At 41.6% G+C, this 21,227-nt stretch overlaps 3 protein-coding genes across 5 annotated transcripts; 2 read left to right on the top strand and 1 right to left on the bottom strand.

Moving 5' to 3' along the window:
• Positions 1-4,352: 4,352 nt before the first annotated feature.
• LOC4326956 (inactive leucine-rich repeat receptor-like protein kinase CORYNE) lies at positions 4,353-8,693 on the bottom strand. Of its 2 annotated transcripts, XM_015772144.3 has the most exons (3): positions 8,291-8,693; positions 7,049-8,138; positions 4,353-5,588 (listed from the first exon to the last, which is right to left on the bottom strand). In XM_015772144.3, the coding sequence occupies exons 2-3, from the start codon at positions 7,981-7,983 to the stop codon at positions 5,279-5,281; spliced, it is 1,245 nt and encodes a 414-aa protein (XP_015627630.1). In that variant the 5' UTR covers positions 7,984-8,138; positions 8,291-8,693; the 3' UTR covers positions 4,353-5,278. The 2 variants fall into 2 exon arrangements, with proteins under 2 accessions (XP_015627630.1, XP_066162978.1); XM_066306881.1 differs by having other exon boundaries at positions 7,049-8,693.
• Positions 8,694-10,406: 1,713 nt separating this feature from the next.
• LOC4326955 (uncharacterized) lies at positions 10,407-13,108 on the top strand. Its single transcript, XM_015766982.3, has 2 exons — positions 10,407-10,535; positions 10,681-13,108. The coding sequence occupies exon 2, from the start codon at positions 10,727-10,729 to the stop codon at positions 13,007-13,009; it is 2,283 nt and encodes a 760-aa protein (XP_015622468.1). The 5' UTR covers positions 10,407-10,535; positions 10,681-10,726; the 3' UTR covers positions 13,010-13,108.
• A 3,265-nt stretch (positions 13,109-16,373) lies between these two features.
• LOC4326954 (uncharacterized) lies at positions 16,374-19,625 on the top strand. 2 transcript variants are annotated; one of them, XM_026022445.2, is made up of 3 exons: positions 16,374-16,560; positions 18,783-18,864; positions 19,147-19,625. In XM_026022445.2, the coding sequence occupies exons 1-3, from the start codon at positions 16,426-16,428 to the stop codon at positions 19,353-19,355; spliced, it is 426 nt and encodes a 141-aa protein (XP_025878230.1). In that variant the 5' UTR covers positions 16,374-16,425; the 3' UTR covers positions 19,356-19,625. The 2 variants fall into 2 exon arrangements, with proteins under 2 accessions (XP_025878230.1, XP_025878229.1); XM_026022444.2 differs by having other exon boundaries at positions 19,144-19,625.
• Positions 19,626-21,227: the final 1,602 nt, after the last annotated feature.

Below are 21,227 nucleotides of genomic sequence, written 5' to 3'. Positions count from 1 at the left end.
ATTATATAGGGTATCGTATGGGTTGTTCGGGCACTAATAAAAAAACTAATCACAAAATCCGCAAGTAAATCACGAGACGAATTTATTAAGTATAATTAATCTGTCATTAGCAAATGTTTACTGTGGCACCACATTGTCAAATCATAGAATAATTAGGTTTAAAATATCCGTCTCTTAAATTAATCACAATATGTATAATTAGTTACTTTTTAGGCTATATTTAATACTAAATATCAGGTGTTTAAATCTTTGATGTGACGTGGTGAAAAATTTTATGGAGGGATCGCCTGAGGTGGCGACTCGAAATCTATGAATTGACCGCGTGGGGATAATTCCCCGGCCAGTGGTCGTCGAGCGGTTAAAGTAAAAACGGCCTCCTCCCCGTGAAGTGAAAGTTCACACGCAAGAACACAGAGACAGCAAAGAACATTCATCAGATCACGCGTCTTGCTGGAAGGGAGCACTAGCTCAGTTCTAGCGAGAGGTGGCGGTTAGCTTTTTTAACTGGATTACACATTAAACATGATTAAGATATCAGTGCATGTTCGTTTTTTTTTTAAAAAAAGACTTCTACATAAAAAGTTTTTTTTTAAAAAAAATTGACCTAGCAATTTAGGAACCCTGCTAACAGAAAATGAGAAAGTTGTAGCTACATGAACAAACAAGCCGGCCTTACTACAGTCTACAGTAGTACTGTAGTTGTATAGTACAGTAGTGCTCCAATACTCCATACGTCTGCATCAGATAAGTTCACGGAAGCACCAGCTAAAAGAAAATCTCACAGGTGGTTGTCAATTTGCAGCGATAAGTTTGGATCTATTCTTGATTCCAAAATGGCTTTGATTTGCTCTCAAAATACTCCAAATACCATAGGAGTACTACTTAGTAGGAGTACGTAGTACTACTAATCAGTATAGACAGTAATAGTGTTTTGTCATAATTAACCGGAGCCTAATGATCACGAGCTCAGCAGCGCCCAAGCACATCCATCCATCCATCGATTCGAGCAGAGACGCAGGCATCGCAGACTTGCAGTCGTAGCAGAGAGTGAGTGAGAGAGAGAGAGATGGGCCCCATCTGGCATGGGCCATGGAGGCCCACTACTGAGTTGCACTGACACACCCACACCCCCTCTCTGCGACAAGGCCAGTCACCTCGTCGACCACCCATCCATCGTACGGTCCGAAAAGCCCATCGGCCTCGAGATTCGCGCCGCGTTGGTGGATCGGGGCCGTCCATCCGGATGGGTCGTGGTGGGCCGTACACCATCCAAAAGCAAAAGAAAGTCTAAGCGACGCCCGAGGAGGAGTCACGGGTGGGAGAGAGGCGGAGGAGGCCCTGGCCCACACACGCTGCAGCTCACCGCCACGCCGTCCTCGCTTAGCTTGGGCCGGTGGGTGGGCCCCCCTCCTCGCTCGCTTCACTGCGCTGCTGTGCTGCCTTGGCCCATTGCGCTGTGCCTCGTGTACCATCGCTACTGTACTGCAGCAAAAACCTTCTTCGACTATCCGAACGTTTTTCTTTTCCTCTTTAAAAAAGCAGAGAAAACATATGAGGCAGGGCTATTTTCGACTATCTGATAAAGTGATAGGGGTTAACTTTTACTCCCTTATTTTTATTCTACTAGCAAACATGCCCGTGCGTTGCAACGGGTGAAAAAACGTAATGATAATATACGTTGTTCATGCATAACCATGTCGATGACAATTAGAAAATTAGAAAATTGGAACAGCTTAAATGTAATAGCCCAACCTCCATGATGGCAACCTTACGATATTTGCTTTACCTAAAATAATTGGATTATTCATATAACAACATGCATATAATCTAAAATATTCTTTTAATCTCATTCTTGCAACCAATCAAATCATACACTGTCTCGTATGGTCAAGTCTACACAAAATAGAGTCACTATGCACTCTTCTCTAAATAACAATTAGAATATATTTATTTTCTAAGATTATTTATATATAATATGTTATCAAGAATAATAGCTATACTTCACAAAAATATTATGATAATTGCCTACAAAGATGTGCAGGCTCTCTAATATAGGAGAATAGATAACGAAACAAAAGTCGTGTAGGAGATGGAAAAAAGTCGATGGAGCCTATCCGACCAAGTGTCCATCAATTTAGCCTTTTTTTCTAATAGTTTTTTGCTTTTTTACAGACGATGGAAATATTTTTTTTCTCGCGTGTTTTTTACGGACTACGGAACTTTTTTTCTAGCGCGTTTTCTTTTGCGATTTTTTTCTGACATTTTTTCCTTCACGCGTTTTTTAAACCGTTTTTATTTTCTCGCGCATTTTTTATTTTTTAATATATGGTAGAAACTTCTCTTTTTAAATAGTTATATTAGATTAGATTAGAGATAAAGAAGAGATATAAACGGACTACTAAAATGATAAATATAAATTAGACTTTTTTTCACCGCGCTTTTTTCCGCCCTTTTTTTTATCGTGCATTTTTTTACGAATGGTTTTTTTTCACCACTTTATTATAGTGTCGGACCTTTCTAGGTATAATAGGATTCGATTTTTTTTACCGCGTCACATATAATTCCTTTTTCTTTGGAATCGGACAGTTTTTTTTAAAAAAAAATGCTTTTTTTACTGATTCGTTTCGTTTTTTTGCCCCGTATTATTTTTGGATCGGATAGATTTGTTTTTTTTTGTCCTTTTTTTCGCTCTTTTTTTTGGATCGGACATTTTTTTCTCCTTTTTTTTTGATCAGACGTTTTTTTATATGTGTTTTTTTGCTCGGTTTTTTTTGCCCGGTTCATATTTTTTGGATCGGACATCTTTTTTTTGGATCGGACATTTTTTTTTCTCCCGGTTTTTTCGCTCGGTTTTTTCGCTCAGTTTTTTTGACGGACGATGGAAGCACCTCTTATTTTTTAAGTAGTAGAGATTAGGTTTTTTTGGAACCAGCCCAGTTGAGATCAACACTTGCATTTACGGTTAATTATTCTTTCATTGGTAGTTTGGTAGACGACATACTCGTCGATAGTGAGGTATCCGTGGAGACTTCATCAATCTCGAGATATGATGGTCCAGTCTTTCGAAGGTGTTTATAAGGATAGGATGTGTGTATGTACGTCTCCACATGGGTGAGCGTACACATGTTGTGGGCACTTGTATTTGTGTTGTGTTTTCTAGAAGAAAAGTACTTATTGTTTTAGCTTTGTCACGAGTCAAACATTACTAATGTTTACCATCAATTCTTAGAAGTTTGTATAGTTTAATATTGTAAAATTTATGTTTTTAGATTAACTATGAGAAATATATTTGTAACCATGAGTTATTCACATGTTAATTTTTTTTAGGAATCGATTGTTAAAGTTAGAAAAATTTGACTTAAAAAAAAGGGTGAATAGCTAATACGGTCCTGAAGCGAACAATTTAGTCCATGAGGTTTTAAATCGTCTGAACAAGTCATCCAAATTAATTATTTAGGTTAACATAATCCTTCGACCCACAAAATATGCCACGTAAGTATGCCAAGTCATTCTCCCATGAAACTGTGTGAAATGGCTATTCACCCTAAAAAACAACTAAAACGTAAAGTAGTATGAAAAAGGAGTAATCTGCACCACTGATGAGCTTTAATATCTGTGCTGACGTACTAAGTACTAGAGTAACTTTTTAATCTGCAACACTGATCAGCTTTAATATCCGTGCAGTTTTTTTTTTCCCAGTGAGCATATATCAGCACATCTCCATTACTATCTCAATAGCATAATGCCCCCAATGCAAAGAAAGAGAAGTACTACCAGTACTAGGAACGTACTACTCCATGTCAATGGCAATGCGGCAATGCCCTTCTCCGGACTGCCTGCCTTTCACTGTGGAGTTCCGTCTTTCTGCCGCCTTCGCCTGCACTGCAATGCAGAACAGCAGAAGTGCCAAAGCAATGGAAAGCTGACCGCAAAACAAACAGCAGCCAAACCACTCTCTCTTCATTTCTTCTTCTGCCATGAGAGGCCCACAGGCCTGCCTTGCATCGCATTGCAGCAGGCCCAGCCAATGCAAGCTGCAGGATATGATGCAGGCAAAATAGTGAACTACTCCTACTAGGTTAGGTTGCAGTAAAAGCTCTCTCAATTACTAGTACTATGCTACTCTAAAAACTTCGGCCGTGTTTAGTTCAAACTTTCAACTTTTTCATCACATAAAAACTTACACACACAAACTTCCAACTTTTCCATCACATCGTTCCAATTTCAATCAATTTTTCAATTTTGGCGCGAACTAAATATAGCCACTGCTTACTACACATTGCAACCCTTGGTCAGAGTTTTAGAGATAAGCAAGAGAAAGACAGGCAAGGGAAAAAAAAAGATGCTCAACGTTTGTTCAGGTTCACAATTTCATTTCACATTGGATTCTTGTCAACATACTAGTAGTAGGCTCCTCTCCTCATGCTCAACAACACAAGTTACACATGCAGACATGCTAAGCTAAGCATAGGAAGAGTACTCCTAGGTTTCCAATGAAATTTTCCCATGCCAAAGGAGATTTACAGAGCCAATTTGGGGGAGTTTTAGATTCTGAAAAGCAACTTTCAGATTGTGAGAAGTTGGGAAAACTATTCTACAACTATGATTTCTCAGAATCCGCAGCTGCCAAAAACTCTCCAAACAGGCCCTTACATTTTACACAAAATGTGACTGTGCATGATACATGGCCATCAAAATGCTGTTGGACAGGCGAGCATGTGAACTGAAGAGAAAAATGCCATCAAAATGGTGTTTGGACCCCGACACTCCTGCAGCAAGTCATGGGCAAGGGGTGGAGCCGATGTACTGCTAGTACATGATAGAATTGATGGATCGGTCAATGCAGAAGCACATCATCATACCACCACCACTGCAGGTCTGCAATAGATCCAAGAAAAAGACAGCTTTCTCTCTACAAAGACACCACAATATTCACATCTTCCTTGCCTACCTCCTCCAAATCATGTAAGGGCAAAGAAGCATCACATGACAATGAGGCTCACTCAACCACCAGCATGTAGCTGCAACACACAACATAACTGACAACTGAACTAGTAAGACCTACCAGATTTCCTTCCTACATTGGCCTCTGAAAACTGTTAGCTCCCCTCCCATGTGGGCCATTTAGCATGGGCTCTTCCAAGGGAATACACTGAAAGCTACACTAGTTTGTGCATCCAGGGTTTTGAGTTTTGACCCTCCAGCATGATTCAGAAACTGTGCCATGGATGAAGAACATCCAGAGATTAGTACTTTACGAAGAAGCGTTCGACGGAGATCATAAGCTGTGGAGCTGGGTGAGCATGGGGACTAGTTCATCACTGGATGGCCGATCGGCTGGTAAATCTGAGAGACAGATGATAGCAACCCTAACAGCCATCACCATCTCATCTTCTTCCCCTTCCTCTCCTAAGACACTACTATCCAGTGCGTCTTTTGCGTCACCAGATTGTTGCATGTGCCGAAGCCATCTAGCTAATCCACCGCGCCCGGTTTCTCCCGAGAAAAAATGATCTGTTGGGTCTCTCCCAGTTAGCAACACGCCAAGGATCATGCCAAAACTGTAGACATCGCTCTTATCTGTGTATCTGCACAATCAAATATTTTGAATTTAAAAGGGGGCAGTAAGACCTAATAAGCAGAACCTCTATGAAATGGAAAAACTTTAACTGGAACTAACGCTGGATCCGTTGGAAACAACAAAAATATATGGTGGAAATAATATCCACCTTGACAAAGATAAAGCACTAACCAGGCCCTTCTTGGGCATTGAATGAATCAGGTCTGGTTACAAAGCACTTGTCGAGAAATTAACTTTCAAAAATATAGTAATGACGTATCTAGGTTTGGCTAAAAGAGAACAGAAAAAGAATATAGAATCAGAACGCCAATCCTGAAAGTATTTATTCTCTGATGGGGATATGGGAGGTCAGAATGAAAAAGAACAATTTAAAATTTGGGGGCAGACCAAATACCACATGCATGCACGTAGGAATATATGAAAAGCATAAGGATCAAAGGCATTTCAAAAGGGACAAATGCAGGTTCTCTAATAAAGCAAAGATTCTTGTGTTACAAAAAGCAAAAGTCGGATACCTACATTAAGCCATGGGGCCGTTCTTTATCTATATGCTTTATGTCTTCTGTTTGAGCCTTTTCATTAATTAATGGCTTAGAAGACTACTCATTATCAGAAAACGACTTGTGAAACAAAATGCAACAGAGATGCATATAAGAAAAAAAAAAGGACAGTATTAACAAGGTAAGGATTGATACTGCTGGTTGGGAAAGAAAGCCAAATGTGGAAAAAAGAATGCATCTGCAGATGTAAGCTATAATCAAAGAGTCTCTGAATGGTTGTTTTGCCAAAACAAATGTACTATTGTTTGCGATTGTAGAACCAACTAATCTGATGTATCACTCCATGCTGGTTATCAAAATTATTATATCTAAGGTACCCAATGCAAGTAAGCAAACATCCATATACACTAGATAGTTCTGCAAATATGAAATACCATGAGTTGTTTGTTTCATATCCTCACAGAGGTTCATGGCAGATATCAAGAGGCATTTATACCTCCTAGTTTTAATTAGTCTATAGACCTCTCACTGCCTAACGATAGGAGGAATCTCTAAATAACCTAAGGAAGTATAAGCTTATGGCTACCTCCCAAGGACCATAAAAATTCCAATGCCATAACGATCATTTTGAAAAAATACAACCAGATTTTACTAAAGATTTTCTCAGGTCTATCTTTTACAGCGCGAGCATAATATAAACAAATGAGAAGATATGAATATTAGCTTGCATTCAAGAATAATGCTATGTCGAAGCTTGTAAGCAGGTGAACTGAAAATACCAAAATTAAGAATGATTTATGTTTAAGTTTCCCCTCAATAGTTCAAATGTGCAAACCACATAGACCGATCTAAACACATTCAGTTATATTGTCAAGAATAAACTAAAAATTGATGAAATTATTCAGAGAATAAACTTGCTTGTTAGACTAAACAATATGATCAGAAATCGTGAACGTATGGATTTTACCTGCTGCTTTGGTAGCACTCTGGGGCAGAATAAAGGCTGCTGGCCAGTTCTGGATCAGCTGAACCTGATGCAATTAGCCTTGAAACGCCGCAATCTGCCAATCTCGGTTCGAAATCTTCATCTAGCATCACATTCGACGGCTTGAGGCTGCAATGCAGTATCCGGGGGGTGCACTCAAAATGCAAGTACCTCAATCCCTTGGCCACTCCAATCGCAATCCTGTTCCTTGCATCCCAATTGAGGTTCACCTGCAGAGACCTCACCCTCTTCATCACATCCTCAAGGCTGCCCCCGGGCACGAAATCGTACGCCAGCGATAGCCGGTCGGCTTCCCGGACATACGCCTTCAATCCCATCACATTCTGGTGCCTCACCCGAGCTAGCAACTCCAGCTGCCTCTGCACCCTCCTCATGTCAGACTTGGAAACATTGGGCATCGACGACGGCGAGGCCTCAGGGCGGCTAGCCTCGAGCCGCTTGACGGCGACGGTGACATCGTTGTCAAGAACCAGCTTGTAATACTTGCCGTTGGGGCCATGGGCGAGCGGCTGCGCGGAGGGGAGCGCGGAGTGGAGGTTCTTGGGGGAAATCTGCGGGGTGAAGGAGACGGGGCCCCTGACGATTGCCGGGGCGTACTTGGCGTGGAGGATGGCGACGCGGATGGCGTAGAGGAAGGCGAGGGAGAGGAGGAAGCCAGTGAGGGAGCCGAAGAGGACGCCGAGCACGATGCGGCGGAGGCGGGCGGCGCCGCCGGCCTCCGCGTGGGGAATCTTGGATTGCGGCGGGGGAGGCGGTGGCGCGGGCTGGGTGGCGGTGGTGGTGGTGGACATGGGCTCCGAGTGGAGCGGCTGGGAGCAAGCCAGCGAGAGGAAGAAGACGAGGAGGAGCAGGAGGAGGAGGGTTTTGGTAGGGTTCTTGCTCGCCATCATCTCCATGGAAAGAGGAGAAGCGATTGCTCCTTTGGGAGATAGAATGCTCAAGGAACAGGATCAAATGGGTGAGCTCGAGTTCCTCCACTGGTTGAAGATGCCATTTTCTGCTCGCGTCTTGTTCATGCTACTCATCCATGGAAACTGACAAGAAACTGCAGCTGCAAAGCAGGGCAGCTTCAGCAAGACTTCATCTTCGGCAAACTTTTTCGACTTTGCACACAGGAGCTTCGCAAGATAGCAGAAAAAAAAGGGCTTCCGAATTCGAGAGCAGCACGGTATATGAACTCGAAAGAAGTATAGTAGGCTGTACCTGACGAGAAAACGCTGACAGAAACAACAAAAAACCGCCTCCTTTCTCCTCCTCCACAACACAACACAAAAGGCGTGAGACTGAGAGCGAGCTCGCTCACGCTCTCCTCACCTCTCACCAAGAAACTCAACCAAAGCGGCAAAGCTCCTAATTAGCTTCGTAACCACTCCCAGCAACCTCAAACCTCCTAGTGAGAGAAAGAAACCTCGCTGCACAATCTCTCCCTCCTAGACAGAGAAAACCTCTTCTTCTTCAGAGTTGAGAGAGCACCAAAGCTGGAAGAAACGGAACATAACAAGCTCGCAGCTGGTACTAGAAGCAAGTTTCACTCGGAGAGCAGAGGAGAGGAGAGGAGAGGAGAGGAGCAACAGCAGCAGCTAGCGTGGGCATTGGTGCGGGAGCCGAAATCAAATCCAAAAGCCGAGACTTTTCACCACGCACCCAAACCAAACCGCGGCACGCTGACCGGGCCAGACATTCTCTCCCCTTTTTCTTTTACCACCTCCTCCGCTTCGATCCGGAGGGTGGAGCTAGTGCTTACATTATCGGTTGATCACTAAATTTTGATCCTCATCAGTATTACGGTTTTCGATAAATTTTAATCGATTTTAATAAATTTCGATTAAATTTACTGTTTAATCTTCGAAATTCTAATCAAAACTTAATTCCGAGCCGTATCAAAATATCAAAATTTCGTAAAATTCGACCGATTTTTACTGAAATTATGAACTTGGGTAGAGCAGGAGCAGCAGCAGCAGCAAAGGGGGTGGCTTTAGCGGAGAGCGACCGGAGAGGAGAGAGCAGCTGAGCAGGGGCTCGTGTTGGTAGCCGTGCACGTACGGTACCCAACACTGTTTCCAATCTTTCTTTTTTTCTTTTTTACCTCTGTCCCTCCTCAAAGTGAGAACTATCTCGATCTCCTCCCCTCCACGCTCACTCTGCTGCTGCTACTGCTGCGAGGGTAGCATAGCAGTAACTTCTTTTTTCCATAGGAGTGTTTGCTCGGTGTATGTAGGCTGTGGATTGTGGAAAAGTTGGGGGTTAGGAGAAAATTAGTAGTTTGAAAAAAATTTAGTAATTTATATGTGTAGAAAAGTTTTCGATGTGATGTGATATGAGAAAAGTCGAGAATTTAGGAAATTAAATAGGGCCGTAGTCCAGTTTTAGTTTCACCCGCTGTGAAGAACACTGCAAAAAATGCACGCATTTTGCTCTCTTCTGGTTCAAATATGAGATTTTTAGGTCCTATTTAAACCAAAATTTCTTAGAACCGGATATTTCTAACTCTATAAATCTATAGTTACCTTAATACGGAGTAACATTTAGAAAATTATTTTTATTTCTATTTTAGAAGAAATATAAAATTTTAAAACGCTATATTATAACACACAAACTTTAAATCCAACGTGAATTAAGATCTGGAGTTATATCAAACAAGATTTTAGTTTGCATTCAGTGCTTAACGAATATTATCAGGAGGCGGTTGCAACGGTAGTAGTACTTGTTACAGTCAAATTTTAATTTTAAAATATATTTAAATTGATTTTAGCTATTTTACACCACGGTTTATTTTCTAGACATTTACTTTAATTGATAATAGATAAATATATCTATAAATTATTTTTTATTCTTTTACTTATTTTTCACTGCTTTTCAGCCATACACCTACGGGCATACAACAACATTCAGCCATACTACAATTGTTGTTGGGTCTTTCTTTTCCCTTTTCTTTTGGCACCTTTGCTTTTCTTTCTAGGGGCTGCCGCGAAAAAAAAAAACAGCGGAGGAGACGAGATGAGTAATTACCACAACCAAACAGGGGCCCGTACTTTGATGACTCCCCTTTTTCCCGCCGCTCGCGTTTGCCCCGTTTCGGGCCACGCGTCCTCTCCCTGACATGTGGGGACACTCCCCTCCCCACGTGCCAGGAGGTGGGCCCACCGCCTGTCGCCTCGCCCCCCGTGTTCTTCTCGCAGGCCGCGGCTAGACCCAATACACAAGGACCGGCCCATTTATTCCCCAAAGGCCCAGAAATTTCTTCTGATGCCACTGACACGGCCCACGAAGCCGCAGCGTTCATGCGTAGAAGAACCCACTCACCAGCTGGAGGAGCAGCATTCCACCTCCAGATTGATTGCCGTGTTCATGCGTAGCCACCGTCCCTAAATCCAAATCGGTGCTAGGGTTTAGGGTTCTCGGAATCGAGCCATCGATTTGAATCCAACCTTCGCCCAAATCAGTTTGGGTAAGAGCCCGTTCCCAATTTCCTCTCGAATTGAATCCATCCATCCTCACATCTGCAGCATGGGCTCAAATGCGGCGGAATTTGGTCACCGGGATCTGGATTTGGGGACGGAATGCTCGCGTTTGAATCGGATTCCGTCTCACAGGTGGTGTGCTCGCGGAGGATTCTGAGGCGGCGGCGGCGGGGAGGGGATGGGCGGCGACGCCGAGGCGGCGGCGGGGAGGGAGGCGATCGCGGCGAAGATGCGCGGGGAGGACTACGCCGGCGCGAGGACGCTGCTGCTCGAGACGCTCCAGACCAACCCTAGGCTGGACGACGCCTTCGAGATGCTCTCCGTGCTCGAGGTCCTCTGCGCCGCCGCCGAGACGCGGGCGCGCCGCCCCGGCCTCGGCCGCGGGCGCGGCGTGGATTGGTACAGGATCCTCCAGGTCCTCCCCCGCGACGACGCTGCCAAGATCGACGCGCAGTACAGGAGCATCGTGCGCCAGGTGGAGCCGGTCAGGGACGACCTGCCCGGCGCCGAGGCTGCCCTCCGGCTCGTCAACGATGCGTACGCCGTGCTGTCTGATCCGGCGAAGAAGGTGCGGTATGATTCTACGGTGGCAAATGTTGAGCTGTGGTGCGAAGACATTTTACAAACGAAAGGGATTTGCGCTGCTGATAGATCAACTCATGATTATCCGAATGCAGAACTGGGTAGATTAAGCAGCCTTGAGGCAGACTGTAATGCGGTGGCTGGCATCTCAAACAATGTGCCTTCATATGCTCAACAGACTGACAGATCATGTTTGGATGTGGGCGATTGTTCAAATGTTGCTAGCTCTTCCAAAACTAAGAGGACTGATTCATGCTTTCTAGCTGATGATGGTTTTCAGTTACCTGATGAGAACCATGTTGACAAGAAGCAAAAGAGTGTGTGCGAAAAGGATGTGCATTGTGTGTCATCGCCACATGTAGATTTGGATGACAGGTTTACTGATCCATTGGATAACAGAGAAGACGAGCTTTGCTCTATTACACAATATGACGTTCATAACTTTGAGAATGATAGGGAGATAGTGAATTTCGCTGCTGGTCAGATTTGGGCAGCATATGACTGGGAGAAGTTCCCTCGCAGATATGCACGGATTAACAAGATTGTGGCTGACAAAGAGCACTTATATGTTTCATGGTTCAAACCATCCCCACAATCCCATGACGAGAACAGGTGGTTTAGTGCAAGCTTGCCATTTGTTTGTGGAATTTTTATTGCGGATGAATGTAAAATATCGGTAACTTGTCCAACTATGTTATGTCATCAGATATCTTCTGACAATTGGAATCATCATCTTAAAGTTTATCCCCAGGAAGGGGAGGTATGGGCAATCTACAGTGATTGGGACATTGGGTGGTGCAATGACCCTGGGATGCGGAAGAAAAGCACCTTTTATGTTGTAGAAATTCTTAACAGTTATTTAAAAGGCTCAGGCTGCACTGTCGCACAATTGGTAAAGGTAGATGGATATAGAAGCGTTTTCCAGAGGCACGTGAGGAGTGGGAGAGAGCAGTTATTACAAGTCCACATTCATAATCTGCTCATGTTTTCTCACAGGATTCCTTCATTTAGATTTACTTGTGATGTTGGAACGGTGTTTGAGCTTGAACATTCTGCTGTTCCAGAAAACTTGCAATATGAAAATACATCAGCAAGTGTTGCTCCTTTGTACCCTCTTCAAGGTTTACATGATGACTCAAATGGTTTTCATGAAGTTGCTGCCACACACTTATCAAATCCTTCAACCAGCAAAATGGATTTAGGTAACCCCCAACAAGGAATGATGAACTACAATAATAAGTTATCACCTGAGCATTTTGTGGAGGGGCAGATCTGGGCTGTATATGATGCTCCGGATAGAATGCCAAGGTTGTATGTCAGAGTAATCCGTGTGGTATCCCATACTGCAGTTTCTGTGTTGAAGCTGGAACCTCACCCTATGCTCAATGAAGAAATACATTGGGTTGAAGATGGTCTACCAGTTGCTTGTGGGGTGTTTCGAGCTGGTAGTGAGACTGCTTGCAAAGAGATATCAGAATTCTCTCATCCGGTGGAGTGTGACTGGAGCGCAAAGAGGTCTTTCTACCGAATTTTCCCAAAGAAAGGAGAAATATGGGCAATGTACAAAAACTGGAAGATAGCCTTCAGTAATGCTGACATCGACAAATGTGAACCTCGCATGGTTGAGATCCTCTCTGATTACTCAGATGAAATTGGAGTCAATGTATGCAGGCTGACTCGGGTAAAAGGCTGTTTAACCTTTTTCCAGAGAGTAATAGTGGAAGATTTCCATTTGACAAAGTTGATTTCAAGGTCTGAAATGCTAAGCTTTTCCCATCGTGTTCCTGCTTATGTAGTTATTGAAATTAAAGACCGTGATATACCAAAAGGGTCATGGCATCTGGAACCAAATGCCCTTCCTCTCAGGAATATAGATTAATATATATGGGAAGTAGCAAAAAATGTTTAGAGTTTTAGATAATTGTAATGACCAGATCTTCTTCTTTCACCCTGTTATTAATAGAATCATTTGCCTCTATCTGTGTCTGTCATGATTATCTTGTCTGTTAAAAGAGCTGTTTGTTCAGATGTTCCTGCATTTTGTATCCTGGCACAGTGGACATTTCTTCTGCATTTTAATTTAGTAATCACAGATCAGAACTGATTGGTCTTAGAACTTGGAAATGAGCTGACAAAATGACACCAAACAGTCATTTGACATAACTGGTTTCCAATTTACTATACATGTTTGTATTGTTATTGAGCAAATCTTCCGATATAACTGAAATCGCATTCCTCCTGAATGCAAATATTGAAGCATTTTCTTGTATCTGGGTGCCACCGAATTCTTGAATCTGAACTGAGTAATTGATATTGTATTTTTTTGGTGAACTGACTCTGTATTTGTACCCTGCAGCATCATCTTTCCCTTCGCATGCCATCAACTGCGCATTTCCCGTGCCACTGTTCTTGTGTTATTTCTAATGGCTACTAACAGGCTGACCAGTGGGGAGATATCTTTCTTTGAGGACTAACCCTTCTGTAGTTCTATTCTTCTGGCTTCTTCTGGGTGAAAAACCGATGGATGAAAAATCCTTCTTGCATAAATGATTGGATGAAAAATGTCGGTGGTGTGCTGGACTCTGCTAATGTTGCATTTTTTGCCTAAGAAAGCAAAGACACAACCACCAATTGATAAGAGGCCTGTCGATGTTCCCTGTGCATGAGGGCATCCAACATATCTTTGTAGACAGTTCTGCTAGGAACAATAAAATATGTCTAACTGGTTTGTTAAACTTAGAGAAACAAATATCGTTTTCTGCAGACTTGTTTACCTTATTGCTTATTAAGGAGGTCAGCTCAATTATTTGATTTGTTGTGTTATCGAACAAGCATTGTTCGAGTGCAACAGGTCCTTTTTCGATAGTACTTTTTGTTTAAGATAAAAGGAAGATTTTATTGATTTCAGATGATTACATCAAGTTAATAGAACCATACTAAAGAACATTCCCTTTGAGCTGACCTGTTATTTCCATTAGTTACCTGTAGGCTATAAGCTTTGTTGTGTACCTGTGCCTGTTTTACTTAAATCAAATGATATTCTTCTATGCTTATTGCTTAAATCTTTTTACTGTTACTTGTATTTCTAACTTTGCGATAAAATCGTTAAGCATAAAAGGCACTGAATTTTGTATCATGGGTTTCTTGCTCAATTTCAACCTAGTACGGTTGTTCCTTCTATTCAAAGGAAATTGTAGATTAAAATAGACAATAACATATAGTTCTCCTTTTGCTATCAAGACTTTTATGGAGTTTAACTGTAGTCTGTACTGTCGTCTTGGAAGTATGCTACTAGTTATTGTTGTCCACATACGTCCACATACGCTTATGGATTCAACTTACTATTTCCCTCCATTATTTTTGTCCAGCAAGTACTAACATGCTGTTCTGCTAAACTGATGACGTTGAATTCTTGACATGAAGTATTTGTTTTTCTTGTGCTCGAGTGCAACTGGCTTTAAATATTTCTTTACATGCAAACCTGAAGTTTCCTACTTCCAACTGCCTTGAGAGATTTAAGAAAGACAGAGGTAGTTGAATTCATGGTGCTCTATGTGTTTCCTTGTGCTCAAACGCAACTGTTTTTTGAAGCTTTGCATGATACATGCAACTCTGAAGTTTCCTGGCTTCGAACTGTGGAGATATACACTTATGAATTACAGAGAGAAATGGATTTATGATGATTGAAGAGGCGTGTACTAACGTGCAAGTTTACAGGTCAATTGCTTCATGTACTATCCATTCCAGGCGTTGGAAACATGTCACTCTGGAAGCTACAAGTTGTGGGTAAGCTCGAAGTGGAAATGATTGTTCAAGCTAATGTTGAAACCTGAGAGGGCAATCTTGGTCACTAGCGTGCTCAGAAAGAGCAGAATGTTTGAAGATATCATGCCCCTTGTTTTTAACATTCGGTACTTCTAAGCATTTCTCTTTGGTACTTCAGATATATATGGTGATTTGTTCCATACATTTCTAATGTGCAACCAAAAGTTTTCAAAGCTGTTAGGTGTCATGTCAGATTGTCCTTAAAAAATGGATGTTAAGCACAGTATACATCAAGAAAATAAAGGGGGATTTAATACGTGTGTCTGTCAATGAGGATCATCCACAAAGATTCGATGAGCTTTAGATCCCTTCTTTTAGAATCCTTTAGCCTCTCATTAGACGTTTTTGAAAAATATCTTGATTCAAATGCTTTGAGCCGGTTTGGATTGGGCTCATGTAGCTCTCTGTTTGACTGTCAAGCAATACCAGAGCCATTTGGATTGTTGAGATCTGTCTATCAACAATGATAACAACCTAATTAAGAGCACCAAACCACAGACTTCCTTGTTGATTCAAACAATACCGCACTTTCGATGCAGGTGGACACTGAATGCATGCCAGTGATGATCTTGTTTTTTTGGTTTAATTCTAGTGTTTATGAGAGGTGTAATAGTTGACAGTTCCTCTTTGCCTACTCTACAGAAGAGCCCTAAATTTTGTTCTTTCTTGTTCTGACTTTTTTTCATAGTTTTAAGGATATACTCAAGGACAATAAAACATAGCCGGAGGTATACCTAAACAGCACCCTGATTCTTCCATTAGATTGCTCCAATCCCTTTTCTTTTCACCTTTTTTTATCAATACCAACTCCGTTGATTGCATTTTTAATCTGGCATGCTAGAAGGTGCCAAGAACTTGAACTATTTTGCCTTACATGATAGTAGAATAAACACAAAAGTTTGTCTGCAAGAAAATAAATATACCAAATCCTAACAGAAATGCTTGCATAGAAACAACGTTTGTTGAATATTTAACTGTTGTAATGCTTACCTTTGAATTGGAGCCTACTGCAAGTAACCTCTACTGCGGTGGTTTGTTGTTTCTAACACGAAGTGGACAGGGTGAAAAAAAGGCTCAGGGATCCAATACAAAAGTGGGCCACTTACTAGTGGAAATTGCCACCAGTCTCCATGACAACTGACATTATATATTGCCATTCAACCAAATGAAAATGGAGGACCTTGGAACAGTAGATTCCCATTGTCATGCTGCCACTAATCTGATTGTGTCACTTGTGCGATTGATGGAGTTCACCTTCCATCTTATGCACCTAATCTTATATTCAGGTACATATTAAAATATTTTCCCATCAGTTAGTACTTAGTGGGGTCTCTTAATCACCATAACCTGTTGCTGCTCTTTCTCTCTCCTCTCATCAGGACAAGTATAAAAAGCGAAGCTTTTCTCAACTCCCATTCAGACAAGAGAGAAGCTCCACTCTTCTCCACCCCAAGAGAATTGAAGCCAAGCATGGAGAATGGAGGGGAAGAAGATGACAGAGCAAGCCGATGCAAGAGGATTACCAGAGAATCAGATGCAACCAAGAATGGTGCAGCGACCAAGCTGCAAGCTTTGAGGCTCGTCGAGGACCTCTCCCTCCCTTCTGTAAGCTCCTCTCTCTCTCTCTCTCTCTCTCTCATCCATCATGTCTCCATTTTTTCCATCTAAAAGCTCTAATGCTTCTTCTGCTTCTAGTTCTACAAAACCCAGAAGTCTCTATCGTTGTGGTGAAAAAAAAGTTTTTAAGTTTGATGTTCTCCTCCCTTTGCTTAGGATGTTAATTGTTCCATTAGGTGCACAGACCAGTAGATTACTAGCAGTAATTTTCTGAATCAGTCGATTCTTTTCCAGAACCCCATTGTTCTTCTCCCTCCCTGGTGCATGCATGCATAGCAATAGGCAATGACAGAATTCCTACCAGAATCTCTTTCCCTTTCTCAATGCATCAGCACCTCCAATGTCAGCTGTTGTTTACTGCCTTTTGTCTTGCCATTACATCCTGTGTCCCCTGCACATTGAGATGTGTGTGATGAGTGACGACCATAGTTTATCTCCTCGGATACTGGGCCCCTATTTCTCAGTCACTTTTTAGTACCTCTCAACTTTCAGGCTTTTAGCCTAAAGGTTAAAAAGGGACTATCAATCAACCAAACAATTGCACTGCAGTAGCTACAGAGTTTTCTTCTAGCTAGGAGCAGGAACAAAACTGCTGAGATCAGAATGATCTCATTAACCCCTCAAAAAAAAAAGAATGATCTCATTAATTAAATCCATTTTCTAATTAACTATCTACATCTAAATGGCTGTCTCTTGGTAATGGGATGCAGTGCAAAACAAAGCCTGAATTTTTCTGAGTTTTTTTGACCAAGTACCTGGCAGTCACGTGGTCTCCTATCCTCACAAGGGATGGAGCCGTTTACTCTAGAAAAAGAATCATAAAGAAATATTTAGAACAAAGAATAACTTCTACCTGTTGTTTTTCACCTTCTCTTTCGACCGTCCGATCAGAATCCATCGATTGTAGCATCCATTGGCATAGCAAAAATACTTAGTCTGTCTTTCTTCATGCGTGCGTACAGCTGTACTTATATTTACATTAAGAAAAGATCTATTCTCACATACGTACTCTGTATCTCTAGTCAAATTCGGCACATGTGGCACAATACGTTTTATTTGACCTAGAGTACATGTATACGGAATTAACTAATAATTATAGGCAATACATCCATTTCATCCATTCATCCATCGTTATCGTAATAATTAACATGCTAAATGCCAGTAACAGCTACGTATATTTTGACCACATGCACGTGCTGACGTGCACGGATTTTATACTGGTCCGTGCAAATTAGTGACCGTTTCATAGCTAAGCCAGAGTGTACAGCTCTGACCAATCTTTATCTATACGTGTATTAGTTCCTGCATTTTTACTATTTCTTTTTACAGTAGAGAAGTTCACATTTCCAACCTCATGTATTTTACTACTTATATAGGTAGAATACTGGAATTGCTTGGCATGGATGTCGTACACCCTTAGATTACAGCTAAGAAGAAATATATTAGTAAGATTCCCATCGGATTAGTAAATAAATTAATTACTTGCTGCCTCGACTAGCTATCTATGGATGTCAATGATTTTGGCCACCCGACCATAGGGTATGAGAGGCCACATGCTGTTGCCCACCATGCAGGTAATTAAGCCTGCAGACTGATGATCACAACGGTAGAGTAGGGACTACACGTGATGCACAAGTACTACATAATAATCTATGTGCAATGTGCTCGGATTAATTATATTAGCATATCATGTAGGCATGTAGTATTTATGCATGCATCCCATAGAAGCAGGGACAGAAATTTAAAACTGTATGTATGCCCATAGCAAACTGAACAAGAACAGATGAGGAATTTAACAATGCAGGTCAATAGTGGCTCTCATGTGGTTTTTAGAGGACAGGAGAGGACCACCTTCATATTGTCAAGGTGCCAATTAGCGAAAGATGGAGATTAATGGTTAAGTGAGAGTGAGACCACACATGTATCCATTGGCAACACGTAGTCGCTCTAACTAGTCTTTTAATTAGTGAGTCTCATCAACAGTGATAGTGTAAGACCAGCCTAACCCACTAATAAAGTAGTGGTATAATTTAATTAATTAGTAGATCAATAAGTGGTTATACATAGCTGATTATTGCAGAGTGGTCCCTTAATTAACTTCCTGATTACTTAGAAGCAATGCAAATACAGAAGATGATAATGAAGAATTGATGGTATTTATGGAGGCTGCTAGTGGGATTAATTGTGTGAAATGGAACTGAAAACTGCAGGTGCAGGTGGTGGTGATGAGCGCCAACATGGGCTGTTCGCACTGCCGACAGCGGGTCACAAAGGTTGTCTCCAAGATGAACGGTGAGAATCTAATAACCCTTGTGAAAGTTCTATGAGATCGACAAGAGAGCATCGATGGGTCACATCAAATCTGAAGACCCGATAAATACATCACATACATAGCTTCAGTCCTGAGAACTCGTTAAGTTTAAGGTTAAATTGCACCGACAGAAACATGCATGGAGATACAGAGATATCATGTTTGAACTGTTTGTGAATAGCATGCTGATCACTGCTAGTGTTACTGTCAGTTAATTACTGCATCTGTTGTTGATATTTTCCATCTGTTTGATTAATTAGCAGGGTTGCTAGATTACATGGTGGATTTTGGGAAGAAGGAGGTGACAGTGAGAGGGACGATGGTGCACACCAAGAAGAAGAGGAAGCAACACAAGAAGAAGCATGAGGAAAACAAGAAGGGAATCGCTGCAAACTGGGAGAAGAAATCGTCTTCTCAGAGCAATGACAGCGCCAGGACGCTGGCCTGGTTTCTACGATGCTACAGTTCATAGCAACTACTACTATCTAGTGCATACTATAGTCTACATATAGTGTTACTTATATACTACTAATATATATAGATATATCTAGAAGCTATATAGCTGCTCGATTAATTGTTTATTTTTCTCTTTAGTTTCTTCTTGCAATTTCTTTCTTTCTCATGTTTTATTATTTTTCTTTTTGATTGAAAATAACGTATGATGGTAGGAAATGTGTATATTCTGCCCATAACTGTGCATTATAAAATCCTCTATTTGCAAGGTAACATACAAAACAAGAAAGCTATTAGCACGTTATTAATTGAGTTTATCTATTTTTTAAAGCAATCTCTATATAGAAAGTTTTTGCACAAAATACATCGTTTTACAGTTTAAAAGACGTTTTAACGGAAATCAAGATAAAATTGTATCTTAATCGAAAAAGAACATGCTAGAGTGTACAATATTGAGGGTTCATTGCTTACTTTATTCTTTGCTAGGACCATCTGAAACTCTGAACGACCCCAACCCAACCCAACACTACCCAAACCAAAGCCAGTGGATGGATGTCGTTTTCAGCCAAGCTAACGATGATGCAAAGTACTTATTCGATCAGTATAACCAACGCCCAACACGCCTAGAGAATCGGATCCATGTAGGGTACTACGCCAGCCAGGAGACACTTTTCTCGCTGCCATCAGATGCATCCAAAGTTGTAGCCTAGAGGTGGTATTGCAAGGATAACAAAGTTAATTACATGTTCACCTAAAAAATGTTAATTTGGACCTAATACAACCAGATATATAGTTAATGGTACAAGCTAGTACTGAAGTACACAAAGAGGTTGGTCAGGCATATGCAACATTCGCAAAATGTTTCAGAAAATTCAGAGAATGTTTTCAGCGTCGCAATGACGCCAAATGTAATGGAACAACAGAAGCGTTAACGAACTGCATCCGTGCAATACGCTTGGGGGACAGGGATTAGTGGCGACTGAATATTCGCCTTCACATGCTGTGCTTGATGATAGACACTTTATGTTTTTACCTGGGTTTATAGTACACTCACTCTGATCACAAACAGGGCAAAATGTTCAGAGCTATGCTCCCTTGAAAGTGCAGGTTTCACATCAAAGAACACATGTGATGTGATGGAAGGCTTGTACATGTATTGGAGGTGCAATGAGTGAACTCAGCTACGAGTGAAAGTTCACATTCAGATTGATGCCTTCCATGCTGTAATTGATTATACTGGTTTCAAGAATAGAAGACAACTAGAATAGTACATATGATAAATTTTGGTGTTTTCAGGTGTTTTAGTGTAGCTTTGGAAAATGTTCTTGAGGTGCTTGTAAGATGGTGCATTTGGAGATCGATGTGTATCTCTTCTTTATCAATGAAACAAGACAGTGATTCTGGCTTTGTTTAAAAAACAAAAAAGAAAAAGAAAGAGTACATATGATAAATCCGGGCCTGGGTAGATAAATTGAGTAAAGCATTTCATCAGAAAGTTCAGTACAGCACTGATGCTAATCATAGGAGGTGCCAAAGATTGGTGCTTCTGCCTTTTGAGAAAAGCAACAGCATGCAGGAGCAAAAGTGAGATCCAGGCTCAAAGACGGACAAGAACAAGAGATAAGATGCCAAAAGATCGAGTGATGGGGATATCACCGTGACACGCGCGATGGTGCCCAAACCTCGCCGCTTGATCAACAAGCATCGAACCAATCAGAATCTCAGATTATATATCTGTCCTGCAATGTCAGCCCAAGAACTGATGAGAAAATTTCAGTCAAGTTCAGAATTCAGTGGTAGTGCTTGTGCCTTGCATCGCTCTCAGATTCACGTAGGAGATGTGAAACCGTTTATCAATTTGTACAGGCGAAGTGTATGTCATGTAAGCGAT

This window comes from Oryza sativa, chromosome 1 (genome assembly GCF_034140825.1).
Source record: "Oryza sativa Japonica Group chromosome 1, ASM3414082v1".
Taxonomy (NCBI): Eukaryota; Viridiplantae; Streptophyta; class Magnoliopsida; order Poales; family Poaceae; genus Oryza; species Oryza sativa.
Note: the sequence above shows the minus strand (reverse complement) of the source record. Positions and strands in the feature narration are given on the sequence as shown.

What these genes read in the sequence shown, in the direction of transcription:
- LOC4326956 (XM_066306881.1), bottom strand. Translation starts at nt 7,983, where the DNA reads ATGGAGATGATGGCGAGCAAGAACCCTACCAAAACCCTCCTCCTCCTG. An exon ending in GAGTGCTACCAAAGCAGCAG is followed by an intron (nt 5,589 to 7,048) that starts GTAAAATCCATA and finishes TTGATTGTGCAG; the next exon opens with ATACACAGATAAGAGCGATG.
- LOC4326955 (XM_015766982.3), top strand. Translation starts at nt 10,727, where the DNA reads ATGGGCGGCGACGCCGAGGCGGCGGCGGGGAGGGAGGCGATCGCGGCG.
- LOC4326954 (XM_026022444.2), top strand. Translation starts at nt 16,426, where the DNA reads ATGGAGAATGGAGGGGAAGAAGATGACAGAGCAAGCCGATGCAAGAGG. An exon ending in AGGACCTCTCCCTCCCTTCT is followed by an intron (nt 16,561 to 18,782) that starts GTAAGCTCCTCT and finishes TGAAAACTGCAG; the next exon opens with GTGCAGGTGGTGGTGATGAG. An exon ending in GGTTGTCTCCAAGATGAACG is followed by an intron (nt 18,865 to 19,143) that starts GTGAGAATCTAA and finishes TTGATTAATTAG; the next exon opens with CAGGGTTGCTAGATTACATG.